Raw genomic sequence first — 14825 nt, 5'->3', positions numbered from 1 at the left:
CCTGACTTTAAATCACACAGTATCCCATTGTTTTTTTTTTTTTTTTTTTGAATGACTGCCTTTGATCTATGTACAGGTTCCTCATGAGCACAATTAAGTGTTCTGGAATTCCCATTCTTTGCAATGTTATCCATAATTTGTTATGATCCACACAGTCAAATGCTTTTGCATAGTCAATAAAACACAGGTAAGCATCTTTCTGGTATTACCTGCTTTCAGCCGGGATGCATCTGACGTCAGCAAGGATATCCCTCATTCCACGTTCTCTTCTAAATCCAGCTTGAATTTCTGGCAGTTCCCTGTTGATGTACTGCTGCATCTGTTTTTGAACGATCTTCAGCAAAATTTTACTTGCATGTGATATTAATGATATTGTTCCGTAATTTCCATATTCGGTTGTATCACCTTTCTTGGGTAGGCATAAATATGGATCACTTCCGCCCGGCTGATCAAGTAGTTGTCTTCCAAATTTCTTGACATAGATGAGTGAGCACTTCCAGCACTGTATCCGTTTGTTGAAACATCTCAACTGGTATTCTGTCAATTCCTGGAGCCTTGTTTTTCGCCAATGCCTTCAGTGCATCTTAGACTTCTTCCTTTAGTACCATTGGTTCCTGATTATATGCTACCTCCTGTAACGGTTGAATATCGACCAATTCTTTTTGGTGTAGTGACTCTGTGTATTACTTCCATCTTCTTTTATACTTTCTGCATTGTTTAACATGTGTTCATGGATAGGAAGGCTTAATATAGTGAAAATGTCAATACTTTCTAATGCAATCTACAGATTCAATGGAATCCTGACATAAATCCCAACAACATTCTTTACTGAAATAGAAAAACTAATGACCAACTTCATATGGAGTGAAAAAAAATCCAGACTAGCCAAAGCAGTATTGAAGAAAAAGAATAAAACAGGCGGCCTCACACTCCCTGATATCAAAACATACTATACAGCCACTGTAATCAAAACAGCCTTGTGCTGGTTCAAGAATAGACACAGACTAGTGGAATAGAATTAAGAACTTGAAACTAAACCCCACAATCTACGGACAACTGATTTTTGACAAGGGGTCTAAGTCCATCTAGTGGGGCAGAGACAGTGTCTTTAATAAATGGTGCTGGCAAAACTGGATATCCACCTACAGAAAATTGAAACAGGACCCATATCTCACACCAAACACAAAAACTAACTCAAAACGTATCAAAGACCTAAACATCAAACCTAAAACCATGAAATTTCTGGAAGAAAACTATGGGACCTAATCTTCTGTAAAAAAGGGTAACAAGCATGACAACAGATGCACAAATAGAAGAAGACAAAATAGATAAACGGGATCTCATAAAAATTATTAACTTCTGCTCATCAAAAGACTTTATCAATGAGTATAAAGGGAACCTACAGACTAGGAAAAAAATTTCAGAAAAGGCATATCAGATAAGGGTCTAATCTCCAAAAACTATAGAAAACTTCAACAACTCAACAACAAAAAGACAAACAACACAATTATAAAATGGGCAAAGAGCATGAACAGAACCTTCACCAAAGAAGGCATCCAAGCAGCCAACAAACACATGAAAAGATGCTCACAGTCATTAGCCATTAAACATACACACCCAAAACGAATGCAGCCAAGTCGATTCTGACTCATAGCAACCCTACAGGACAGATAAAAACTGCCCCATAGGGTTTCCCAGGAGCGGCTGATGGATTGGAACTGCCAACCTTTAGGTTAGCAGCAGAGCTCTTAACCACTGTGATACCAGGGCTCCTCATTAGCCATTAGAGAGATGCAAATCAAAACTCAATGAGATACAATCTCACTCAAAACGGCACTGATTAAAAAAAAAACAGAAAACAAAAAACTGGCAAGGATGTTGGGGAGATTAGAACCCTTATTCTTTGCTGACTGGATTGTAAAATGGTACAACCACTATGGAAAATGACTTGGGGCTTCCTCAGAAGAACTAGAAATAGGGCTCCCTTATGATCCAGCAACCTCATTCCTAGGAATATACCCTAGAGACCTAAAACTAGTGACACATCCAGATATGTGCACTCCCATGTTCATCACAGTTCTATTCACAATAGCAAAAAATGGAAACAACTGAACTGCCAATAAACGGTTAAGCAAATTGTAGTACATACACACAGTGGAATACTATGCAACCATAAAGAGCAATAATGAGTCTGTGAAATAAATAATATGGATGGATCTGAAGGGCATAGTGCTAAGTGAAATGATTCAAGCATATATGAACAAATATTGTATGGTCCCTCTTTTATAAGAAGACAAGAACAATTTAATATAGAGAGACTGATATTCGTTGGTGGTTACCAGGGAGAAAGGGGGGATGGGTAAATATGCTTTAGAATTTAGAGACCTGTTATTTTTGATGATGAGAATTGTGACTCCAAGTGTGGAAGTAGTGAGCACAACACAATCATAGTAAAGATGAGTGTTTAAACACAAGTGGAAAGGAATAGGCACAGCTAAAGAGAATGCTGACAAATTGTGATAAATGTAACTAATGTCAATAAACAATCATGTGGAAATTTGTAACAAGAAAATTGATTGGAGGATATATAGTTTTGTAACAACAGCAATAACAACTAAACAAATATGTGTTTGGTTACATAGATACATAAGTATGCATAAATACGTACAGGAAGACATATATGAATAACTGTAGGTATATGTATCTACATGTTTATGTGTGCTGCACATATTTTCAAGTATAAAATAAAGCATATAGGGGGCATAGCTATGGATACTTCCTAGACACAATCAAACACCTCATGGAATTGGTCTTCTGCGTTTGAGGGCTTAGGACCATAGTCTCATGGGGCAACTCAGTCAATTTGCATAATATAGTCCGTAAAGACAATATTCTACACCCTAGTTTTGTGAGTAGTATCTGAGGTCTTAAAAGCTTGTGAGTGGCCATCTAAGACACAACTATTGGTTTCTAATCATCTAGAGCTAAAGAAACCAAAGACTCAATGAAGAAACTAGTCTACAGAACCAATAATCTACACGAACGACATCATCTACCTTGAGACCAGAAGAACTAGATGGTGTATGGCTACCTCTACTGACCATTCTGACCAGGGACTCAATAAATGCTCGTGGAGAGAATGGAAGAAAAATGTAGAACAAAACTCAAATTCCTAAAAAGAAAAGACCAGACTCACTGAATCAGTAGAGACTAGATGAAACCCCAAGACTACTGACCTGAAATACTATAATTTGGAACACAAACCACTCCAGGAGGTTTCAGCCAAATGACAGATTGGCCCATAAAATAAATAATATCACTTGACTACTGAGCTCCTCAAAATGTGTCTAGATGAAACCAAATGGTTAACATTTACCCTGAACCAAAGATGAGAAGGCAAGGGGGTACAGGGAAACTAGATTAATAGAAACAGAACAACCAAAATGGAAAAAACAAGAATGCTGATGTATTGTGAAGAATGTAACCAATGTCACTGAACGATATGCATAGAAATTGTTAAACGAGAACCTAATTTCCTGTGTAAACTTTCACCAAAAAAATAAATAAAATTTTTTTTTTGAAAAAGATAAGAAATGTGTGTCGTTTTAAGCCACCAATGAGATGGGTTGACATAATAGCAACAATGGGCTCAAACATACCAACAATCATGAAAATGGCATAGAACTAGGCAATGTTTCATTCTACTATATATAAGGTCACCATGAGTCAGAGCAGACGCCATTGCAACTAACAACAAGAATAAGCCACAAAGTTTGGGGTAATTTGTTACAATAGCAATAGGAAACTAATACAGGCACCATGCTAAGTGCCCTCACTACAGGCATTAACGGAGTTAATCTTCCAACAATCCTACCAGATAGGTGCTATAATTAACTCCTTTTTACAGAGTTTTAGAGAGGAAGAAAATGAAGTGCAACAGAGATAATTAGCTCGCCAAGTAATTGAGTTGGGACGTCTGACACACACACACACACACACACACACACACACACACACTTCTCATGCTGGACAATGTATACAGGTTTTAAAAAATCAGCTCTTATATGCTTGCAGAATATATCTTCCTATAATATTAGTTTTAAATTAATCCCTTATATTCATCTCTCTAGGCATGGGGCAACACGTTTCTTTGTGTTTTATATATGCCAGGAATGTTGTATTTACTCTCTGCCGAGTAACACAAGAGAAATTATTTAGTATGGGGTTCTTACCATCAAGATGTTTATAGATTAGCTGGGAGAGACAGGCGTATAATCTAAAAAATACAAACGATGCTACAAGTGCTTTGAGAATGATACGCATATGACAATCTGGTGGCAAAAGTGGCTGTTATTCCATTTGAAAAAGTCAGGTAATGTTTCTTAGAGCAGAGTGATCCCAGATGTAAATTTTAAAAAATGATTAGGGATTTTCTACATTTAAGCAAAGCATTTGTGAAGAAGGGAGGGGTGTAGTAAAAGGGAGTGGAGAATTTTCTAAACGGAGCAAAGGGAAAAAAACATGGAAAATCCTAGAAGCAAGCAATTAGATATGGCTAGCTCACAGAGGACTGATTTTTGGGAAGCAGATCGCCAGGCTTTTCTTCATAGCCTGTCTTAGCCTGTTCAACATTATAGCAGCATGCAAGCCTCCAGAGACAGATGAGGGGTGGCTGCGCTTGAGGTGCGTTGGCCAGAATTGAACCCAGACTAAAATGGACTAGGAAGAAAGACCTAACGATCTACTTCCAAAAACCAGTCGATGAAAACCCTCTGGATTACTATGGTCCTACTGCACCTGATCATGGGGATGGTGCAGGATTAGACAGCACTTAGTTCTTTAGTACATCAAGCCACCATGAGTTGGGGGCTGGCTCAATGGCAGCTAGCAACGAAAACAAGCCAATGGATCATAACACAAAGGTTTTAGTGCTTACGGATAGAGTTAAAACGAGATAAACACAGTTTTGGTTAATCATTATTTGGGTATAATAGAACTATTTCTTATTATTTAAAATAATAATCTGACATTAATAATGATATTCCTAAGCAAATAAGATTCAACTCTTTACTTTCATAATGAATTTCATCATTGATAAAAAACACTTTCACAAATATTATTTCATTTGACTTCACAAATACTATGTCATTTGACTTCCACGACAATTCTGTGTACCCCATCTCATAGATGAGGTAAAGTATCTTACCTAAAGTCACACATCTCAGAAATGGAACAGTGTGACCCTAAAGTCAGCCCTTTTATGTCAAGTTACAGCTTCTCTCTTCTATGTCATATGGCCCCTCATAGGCACTAGGCTGCTAACTGAAAGGTCGGTGGTTTGAACCTACCAGCTGCTCCGTGGGACAGACATGCAGCAACCTGCTACTGTAAAGATTACAGTCTTGAAAACCCTATGGGGCAGTTCTCCTCTATCCTGTAGGGTCGATGGCAGTGGGTTTGTTTTAGTTTTTTAAAGAAATAACAGCTAAGTACAATGTTGTACCTTTCTCACTTTTGAGTCATCTTTTCAATTTTTTTCAAAAACCTAAATCCTTCTTTCAGAGTCCAAATCTTTGGGGCCATGTGGAAAGCTCAAAACATCTGCCCAGTTTAGAAATACAAAACAAAACTAAACAGCTTCAGTTTGAGGGAGGGGAAAACAATTTGCTACCGCTTTCTTCTTTTTCTTCTATAGCCTGCTGCTAAAATAGTATTCAAGAAATCCAGCTCTCCTATCTTCAGAAATATTTTTACCATCTTGACTTCATGCATGACAGAAGCCAAAACAGACAAAATTAGAGACACATAGTACATCTGTGTTTGTTAGCATAAGGCTTGTATTATCTTTTCCTAATCGATAATCCTCTCACCATTAGCTCTTTGCCTTTTGAAGCTAGAGCTCCTGTTATTTATGCACAGTTGGTATCCAGCATCCCTTGGTAATCCTCCCGGACCCAGGACTAAATATAAAACTTTGAAAGAGCATGGAGTTATAAACTCAAACCAAACAAAACATTCTTAAAAGTAAGCAAATTTTAATGAGGCTTTAAACAAAGATGTCAAATGGTTTTATTGCTCATTACAACAACAAACATTTCAGTTATTAAAAAAAAAAAAAGGAATTGTGTATTTGGACTGGTATTACTTCAATATGTCTACATCAAACCACCTGGTGCAGAACCTACCAAAAAATACTTTTGAAGAAGACGTGTGGGGAAACCTCACTTTCTAAAGATTGCTTACATACAAGGCAAAAGAGTACTTACAATTGATTACAAATTGGTAGCCTGCCTGCTCCCAGGCGTTGTATGTTGTTAGGTGCCAACGAGCCTGCTCCATCTCATAGCAAACCTGTGTACGCCAGAATGAAACACCGCACAATCCTGCACTATCCTCACACTCGTTGCTATGCTCGAGCCCATTGTCGCAGCCACTGTGCCAATCCATCTCATTGAGGGTCTTCCTCTTTTTCACTGACCCTCTACTTTACCAAGCATGATGTCTTTGTCCAGGGACTGGTCCCTCCTACTAACATGTCCAAAATACATGAGACAAAGTCTTTCTATCCTTGCTTCTAAGGAGCACTCTGTCTGTACTTCTTCCAAGACAGACTTGTTCATTTTTCTGGCGGTCCGTGGTATATTCAATATTCTTTGCCAATACCATAATTCAAAGGCATCAATTCTTCTCTGGTCTTCCTCATTCTAAAACCTATTCCCGTACGTAAGCAATAAAATCAACCCTTTTAAAGCACTGTTTTAATAACATCCCTCCTATGCTCAGAAGCCTGTAAATACCAAGTTTTTAACTTATATTAACATTAGACTCTGAGAATGAAAAGAAATACTTTTTCAGTGGGTGTGAGCTGTGGAGCATGGTATCATGAAAATTAAACTTTTAAAAATGACACTTAGTGGCATAGCTGAGTAAGCTCCTACCAGACAGGTAACAACTATAAACGCTGGACAAAACACACAAAAAACAATTACTAGAAGGCACTGAAGAGGGCAAAAAAGCAGGCAGGCTCTGAACAGGATTCAACTTCTGGAAGAAATGACTAGCAGAGGCAAGTTTCAGAGGAAGCATTGGTGGATGGTTCAGTAGTAGAATTCTCAAGTTCTTCCCAAGAGACCTGGGTTCAATTCCCGGCCAACACACCTCGTGTACAGCCACCACCCAACTGTCTGTGAAGGCTTGTATGTTGCTATGATGCCAAACATGTTTCAGCAGAACTTCCAGACTAAGAAGGGCTAGGGAAAAAGGCCTGGCGGTCTACTTTCTAAAATCAGCCAGTGAAAACTCTATGCATCAGAATAGTCCAATCCACAACTAATCATGGGGATGGCACAGGACCAGGTAGCATTTTTTTCCATTGTACATGGGGTCATCATGAATCAAGGAACGACTCAATGACAGCTAACGATCATCTGACACAGTCGGTGTCACAGTGGGCAGAGGGACTAAAACTCCAATAGAAAACCCTCAGGCTTCCTGGGCTCAGGCACCTTCTCTGTCCTCCTCTTGCTTGGTCTCTCCCTGACCTCTGACCTGCCTTTCCTCTCTTGGCTTCTGTAAAACCCACCACTTCTGGCTTCCTTTCCTCCCTCTCTGACTGTTCTTCCTGTGTCTCTCTTGATCTCTTCTTCCATCTACTCTTTATCCTCCTGGACTTTATCCTCAACTTTTAATGAACACATTCTCTACATAGCTTATTGATTCTTGCTTCTTTAACTACCACTGAGACTCCAGGTTCATGACCATAACCCAGGACACCCTTTCTGGATCCTTCTAATTTCACACCTGTAATAGTGGGGTGGGAGTTTGGCTCTAAAAGCAGCACATAAGTAAAAATTGCATACAGTCAAAATCTCCCTTGACATTCTCTTAGGAAGGCAACATGTTGAAGGTCTTATATTCCTCCAATTCTTTGCCCAGGCTGCACTATTGAATTTGTACAAGATTTATGCAGGTAAAATATGTTTCTATTATATTTGGTTTTCCTACAAGTAACTCTAACTTAACATGTCCACACCAAACTTACCATCTGCCCTCCGACTACCTACACCACACACCTCCACATTAACCAGTTGCCATCAAGTTGATTCCAACTCTTGGTGACCCAATGTGTGTCAGAGCAGAACTGTGCTCCATAGGGTTTTCAATGGCTCATTTTTCAGAACTAGAATCTCCAGGTCTTTTTTCCAAGGCACCCTTGGAAAAACTCAAACTTCCAACTTTGGGGCTAGCAGCCAAGTGCATTAACTGTTTGTACCACCCAGATACTCCCTCCACCTTTACTCCCTACATTAGCAGATAGCACCAAAATCAACCCAGTTACCTAAGCCAGAAATCCATGAGCCAACCTCCACCCCCTCTCCTTCACTCCAAAATCCAATTGGTCATGATTCCTGTTGATTTGAATTCAGCAAATGCCTTAATTCAAGCTCTTATCATGTTTTACTTGAACCATGGCCAAAACCTCAAACTGATGTCCCTGTCTTCATTTCTGCCTTCAGTCCTCTACAATGCATTCAGACCTATTATCTTTTCCTAATGCAAGTATGATCAGATTTCTCCCAGCTTAGTTAAATCCTCCAATGGTAACCCACCATTCACAGCAGTGATTTCAGTTAAATAGTACTTTCAAATAAATATTATGTAAGATATTAATATCTATAAATAGATTTAAAAAATTTTTTATAGATATGTTATATTTTCTTGGGATTAATTTATTTTATAAGTTCTCAATGTATAACTCAGTAAATCAATCAATGAGAAAATAACAGGTACCTTTGCTGAAATTAAAAAACTCAAAATCATTAGTAATACAATTAGATCAGCATCACTTTGCTATTTATTTCTTTATTTTATTTGATTGCACAGGTTCAAAAAGATCCCGATTCCTATCGATAGGTAGCTACATATGACAATATTTTTCCACTCACCTTTCAAACTTAGGATATTGTTCATTTAAAGGGAGATAGCAAGATTCATATACAAATGGATTAACCTTTCAGCACAAATTACTTGGTTGCTGATCTCCACTTTGTTAAAATTCGGTATCTAATACAAAGTTGGAGTGTGAGTTTAAGATCTGTTTTGTAAAATAAAAATCAAAGCAAACATTTGTGCTATCCTTGAGTCTCCAGAATCTTGAGTTCCATGGAATAGAGTTTGAAAGTGAACAGCTGCGATGCTGAAGCCCAAACTGTTTAGTGTGGTGAGCAAGGCCCTGTGTCATTTGAAGTTTATTTATCAATCTAGCTGCACTATACGAAGAACAACAAGGCATCAGGATTGGAGGAAGACTCATTAACAACCTGAGTTATGCAGATGACACAACCTTGCCTGATGAAAGTAAAGAGGACATGAAGCACTTACGAATGAGGATCAAAGACCACAGCCTTCAGTATGGATCGCACCTCAACATAAAGAAAACAAAAACCCTCACAATTGGACCAATAAGCAACATCATGATAAACGGAGAAAAGATTGAAGTTGTCAAGGATTTCATTTTACTTGGATCCACAATCAACAGCCATGGAAGCTGCAGTCAAGAAATCAAAGGATGCATTGCGTTGGGTAAATCTGCTGCAAAGGACCTCTTTAAAGTGTTGAAAAGCAAAGATATCACCTTGAAGACTAAGGTGCACCTGACCCAAGCCATGGTATTTTCAATCGCATCATATGCATGTGAAAGCTGGACAATGAATAAGGAAGACCAAAGAAGAATTGATGCCTTTGAATTGTGGTGTTGGCAAAAAATGTTGAATACACTATGGACTGCCAAAAGAATGAACAGATCTGCCTTGGACGAAGTGCAACCAGAATGCTCCTTAGAAGGAAGGATGGCGAGACTGAGTCTTACACACTTTGGACAAGTTGTCAGGAGGGATCAGTCCTGACATCATGCTTGGCAGAGTACAGGGTCAGTGGAAAAGAGGAAGACCCTCAACGAGGTACATTGACACAGTGGCTGCAACAATGAGCTCAAGCATAACAACGATTTTAAGGATGGCTCAGGACTGGGCAGTGTTTCATTCTATTGTGCATAGAGTCGCTGTGAGTCGGAACCGACTCAACTGCACCTTACAACAACAACAGCTGCATTTTTCACCACTACCAAACTTTCACCCAGTTTCCGAAATCCGTCTCCATCTTTCATGACGTTATACTTTTTGGACCTGTTATTTTCTCTGCCAAATGTGACTTCTATGGTATTGCCTTCTAACCTGAATTTCTATTACCTTAGTTTCAGAGGTTAAAATGTTAACTTCTCTGTGCATCTTTCTTTGACTGCCCCCAAAGAATCTTGTATATACCTCTATCATCAGTATGTTTCCTTGTGTTATAATTATCTCTTCCTCTCAACTCTAAAGATTCCAAGAAAGGACTGATTTAACTATCTTTTAATTTAACCACGGGGACCTTCACAATGCCTGCTATCTAGTAATCACTCAATAAATGTTTTTTAACTCATTAATCCATTAACTGGAGCCCTGGTGGTGCAGTAGTTAATCATTCAGCTGCTAACCAAAAGGTGGGCAGTTTGAATCCACCAGTGCTTCTTGGAAACCCTGTGGGGCGGCTATCCAGTAATCACTCAATAAATGTTTTTTAATTCATTAGTCCATTAATTAACATTAATAATGATAACCCTAAAATAATTACAGTGGCTGGGACTGCAGATTTGTATAAGATAGTCAACAGACTACCCTATCATTTAGTTGACACTTCAGGTTAAATAAATACTAGCTAGAAATCACTCTTATAAATCATGCTAATTTTAATTTTAACCTCATTTTTCTTTCATAATGGCATCACCCACCAAGAAAGGAAAGCAGGATCACCAGCAGGACAATGAGAGCACAGATACATGGAATCAGGACCAGCAATAGAAAACGGAGGTACTTAGCAATCGCCAGCTTCTGAGAGCAGCCATCACCCATGTTATCGTCATCATCTCCCAGGACCTAAAGTGAAGGAGGAAAATGAGGCATGGTTTTAATATTACAACAAACACAATACATGGCATAAAATTAGAGAGTACAACTATCCATCCAGAACAGCAGCTTTTCTAAAGGAATTTACTGTGTGTGCTTTAGGGCATGAATTGAGGTTAGTCACCAAATCATGCTAAGAAATGAACAAATAACTGCTACATCCAATGCAGAGCAAAGCAAATCATCCATTTCTGAAACATTTCTCAGGAGTGCACTAATTTTCATGATAATATGTTTTGTTTTGTATTTTAACGTATTTACCAATTTAGCGTTATTCACAAGGGCTATACATTACGGGTTTTTGTAGGTTTTTTATACATTACTGTAGAAAGAACCCACCTTGGCCCAGAGCTGTAAGCAAGGACTTCCTAATACAGTGAAAGAATATTGGTGAGTAGGGTAGGCAGGACATGATCTAGACTTCGTTCTTATCTGCCTCATTAGTCATAACCTGAATCTGCATCAATCTGGATAAAATAAGCTTTCAGCCTTTACTCCATAGTAGCTCAGCAAGGTGAACTAATAAAAAAACTGAGCAGGTATTCAGTGACAAGTTGAACAATGAGAGAGAACCTGTCCTGTTGGTCAGTTGAACTCTGATGATCTCTTAGGACACCCTCCACTGCACACAAGCCCATCCATTTGTGAAAGGATAACGAGATGCAACAGTGTTGGTTCAAGATAAAGTCCTAGTCTTTATCTGCTTAGTTCAATCTCTTGCCGGAAATGATGTCTGTAAAATCCTGCACATTTCAATGCTGGCAATCACTTTTTGAAGAAACAGCTTCCTGTAGTTTAATATTTTGGATAATGTCATTATACACAGGTTGTAGGATCAGTGTCCTGGATGGTGGGAAAAAAATTAATTTAACATTGGACGGGGCAGTGACTGATGACAAGTAGCATCAGTTTTGTTTTTTCATGCTATTGTTGAGTTTATTTAAAAACTTTGTAAATTGCTCCCATCATCCAAGCTTTTTTTATTCCATTTCCATTCTACTGGAAGCCAATTAATTTCAGCATTCTCGAAGAACCATGACTGAGCCTTCATCTCCAACTCTTGCAGTTCTTGGAACTGTTTCTGGCTTTCACATCTGTACTTCCTCGTGTGTGGGTTGCAATATCGATGATTTACTGATCCTGTCTGCGTCACTCAGGTTCCAGCTTTCAGAGCATATTAGGCTGAAGTAATCGTTTTAGTGGAAAATATTTGAGTTTTCCTCCTTGTATATCCACCTAATATAAGTTCTGGTTTTTTCAGACTTTACTGTAACTACCTTAAGGCTATGACTTTTTAATAGGAGTTTGAGATGTATTAAAATTGCTTTGTCACTATGGGCAACTCACCTGGTCCCCTAACAGAGGCATTTCTCATGGAACTCCCTGGACTTTTGACTCTTCATTTTTCTCCTCTGGCAGTTTCCAGAGCTTAAACTATAACCTCTCTACAACTATTTCCCAAATCTCTCCCAAGTTCTGAATGTCTTTTCAAGTTATTTCTTATATTTCCAAAGCAGGGCGGTTAACAGCACCTCTTCTCAACATGTCTGCAGCCAACACTAACCTCTTTCTCTACTCCTACCTTCAAACCAGTTCTTCTGACTTCCTTATGTGCATTAATTCCACTTTCCAGTACCCGGGTAATTTGGATTCCTCACCTCTCCGTCACCCCCAGGCCATTCATCACCGAGTTTGTTAGTTCCTTTCCTGCAATAAATATCTGATTAAGGAAAAAATGAATGACTTTTGATACAGAGCCTTATCATTATCAGGAAGTCGTTCTACCAGCATTGTCCTGTAATATTATCAGGACTCCCTGGCCAGTATTTCTTAATCATTTCCCATTGATACAAAGACAACTTTGATGGGTTCTTCTGAACAGCAAGGCATCTGCAATACTACGCTTTCTGTTTTATGTTCCCAACATCAGAATCCGTTCCTGTTCACGGACACATACTGCAAGCAGTGTTCACGACATAATGTGATGACACTTTCAATAACTTTAAGAACTCTCTACAAGAGATGTTATTTGAAGGAACTTATGATATTAGCTTGTGAATGGCTTAATTTTATAAGTTAATATCTTTACTCAGGCCTGGTGATCTGCTTCTGAAAGGTCACTGCCTTGAAAACTCTATGGAGTACAGTTCTACTCTACACACATGGGGTCACCATTAATCAGAACTCATTCAATAGCAACTAACAACAATAATGTCTTTTCCGATATACTCCCTCTGTACCTGATTTAAACTACCAGTATGAGGCCACTCAGAGTTAATTTACAATTTGAACAGCAATAAGGTATGGCGCTGATGCAGTGTGACATGAGATATGCAATAGCATATTGATTACAACACCAGCATTGGATGGGCGGCACACTTTAAGGCATGTAATAGCATTTACTTGTTAAAAACTAAGTGTGAGACTGCAGCCCAACAGAGATAGAGGCATAATATCCTTGTTTATTTCCTTTACTCAACAATTAGTTATTGAATGCCTACTATATATAAGTAATTGTAGTAAGCAGGGTGACGGATGTAACAATGATTTCGACCCATGGTCCCTCAAAAAGCTCTCAGCCTTGTAGGAGAGATAAAATATGTACATAGCAACATAACTATATTTCAAAGTATCAGATGATAAGCAATCACAAGACTTATAGCTGAAGTGCCATGGGAATTCAAAAGTTAAGAACATGATTTCTCGATGGAGGATCAGGTAAGACATTGTAAAGAGAGCAGTACTAGAGCCAGCCATAATCCTGAGAAAAACACCTCTGAAAAAGCCTATGATATGTAAAAAAGAGAGTTGTAAAATACATTCAGAGAGGTAAGGAATTACGAAGCTTCTTTGACTTCCATAACAACGGAAAGGATTTCTTGGTTAAGATGGTTACAGGAACATTATAGGGATCATTTTTTGGGTGGCAATTCACAAAGGCCTCAGTGCTATCTGAAATCTGTGGTAAAATACTTCTCATTTAGTATTCATAGGTAAAGAGTCAGTAGAGAAAGCACTAGAGGCTCATTTTAATATCGTATATAAGTGTACATCAATAAGCATTTGAACTCCAAATACCATACTCAGGGTTAGTCCAAATATTTTCTCCACTGACTAGGAAACATTGCTTTTTACAGGGGGAGAGGAAGAAGAAATAACTTGAAAGAAATACAATAGTTCAGCATCGCTCTCTTGAGTACCTAACATTCACGTTGCTCTCACGGCCACTTATGACTATTACTGCAAATGCTGCATTATTCAGAGGTCCTTGGAGGTTCCTCTGAACGCAATGCAACTCTGAGACGTTACTGCCTAATGGATAATGTCAGATGAGCCCTAAATTTCAGTGGACTGTGAACAACCCTCTTTCCAAATGGTGCCTCTCTTCCAGAATCAACTATGCACATCCCTGAAACTCTAAGTCAAGCCCAGACACAGCATTCCATGGTTTGGGCAAGGAGCGATGCATCTGATTGGACCTGCACATATTTCAAAGCATATAATTCTTAATCAAGCCCTACAAACCTGCCCATTTATGCACTCGTTTTATCTTTCTCCTCTTCTGTTACAATACAGACACTCTCCCTCACCTATTTAAGATTAATTCTACCACTTTTGTTACAGACTCCATCTCCTTCTCCCTTATCAGGAATCTTACATGCTCCTTTTTATCATATATCCAATCTCTCTCTCTTCCCCTCTCCTCTCTTCTCTTTCTTCTATATGTTTTTGTCATCTTTTTTACCATATATTATGCATTGCATTGTGTCCCCGTAAAGATATGCTGACATCCTAACCCCGGATACCTGTGAACATGATCTT

At 38.6% G+C, this 14825-nt stretch overlaps 1 protein-coding gene across 1 annotated transcript in view; it reads right to left on the bottom strand.

Annotated features, from left to right (window-relative positions):
* Nucleotides 1-14825, bottom strand: part of CORIN (corin, serine peptidase) — a 321033-nt gene that overhangs the window by 269282 nt on the left and 36926 nt on the right. Inside the window, exon 2 of the mRNA XM_023555029.2 lies at nt 10829-10973. Within this exon, the coding sequence (XP_023410797.2) occupies nt 10829-10973 (145 nt within the window). The remainder of the gene's footprint in view (nt 1-10828; nt 10974-14825) is intronic.

This window comes from Loxodonta africana, chromosome 5 (genome assembly GCF_030014295.1).
Source record: "Loxodonta africana isolate mLoxAfr1 chromosome 5, mLoxAfr1.hap2, whole genome shotgun sequence".
Lineage (NCBI taxonomy): Eukaryota > Metazoa > Chordata > Mammalia > Proboscidea > Elephantidae > Loxodonta > Loxodonta africana.
The sequence above is the reverse complement of the archived record's forward strand: the minus strand, read 5'-3'. Positions and strand labels throughout refer to the sequence as shown.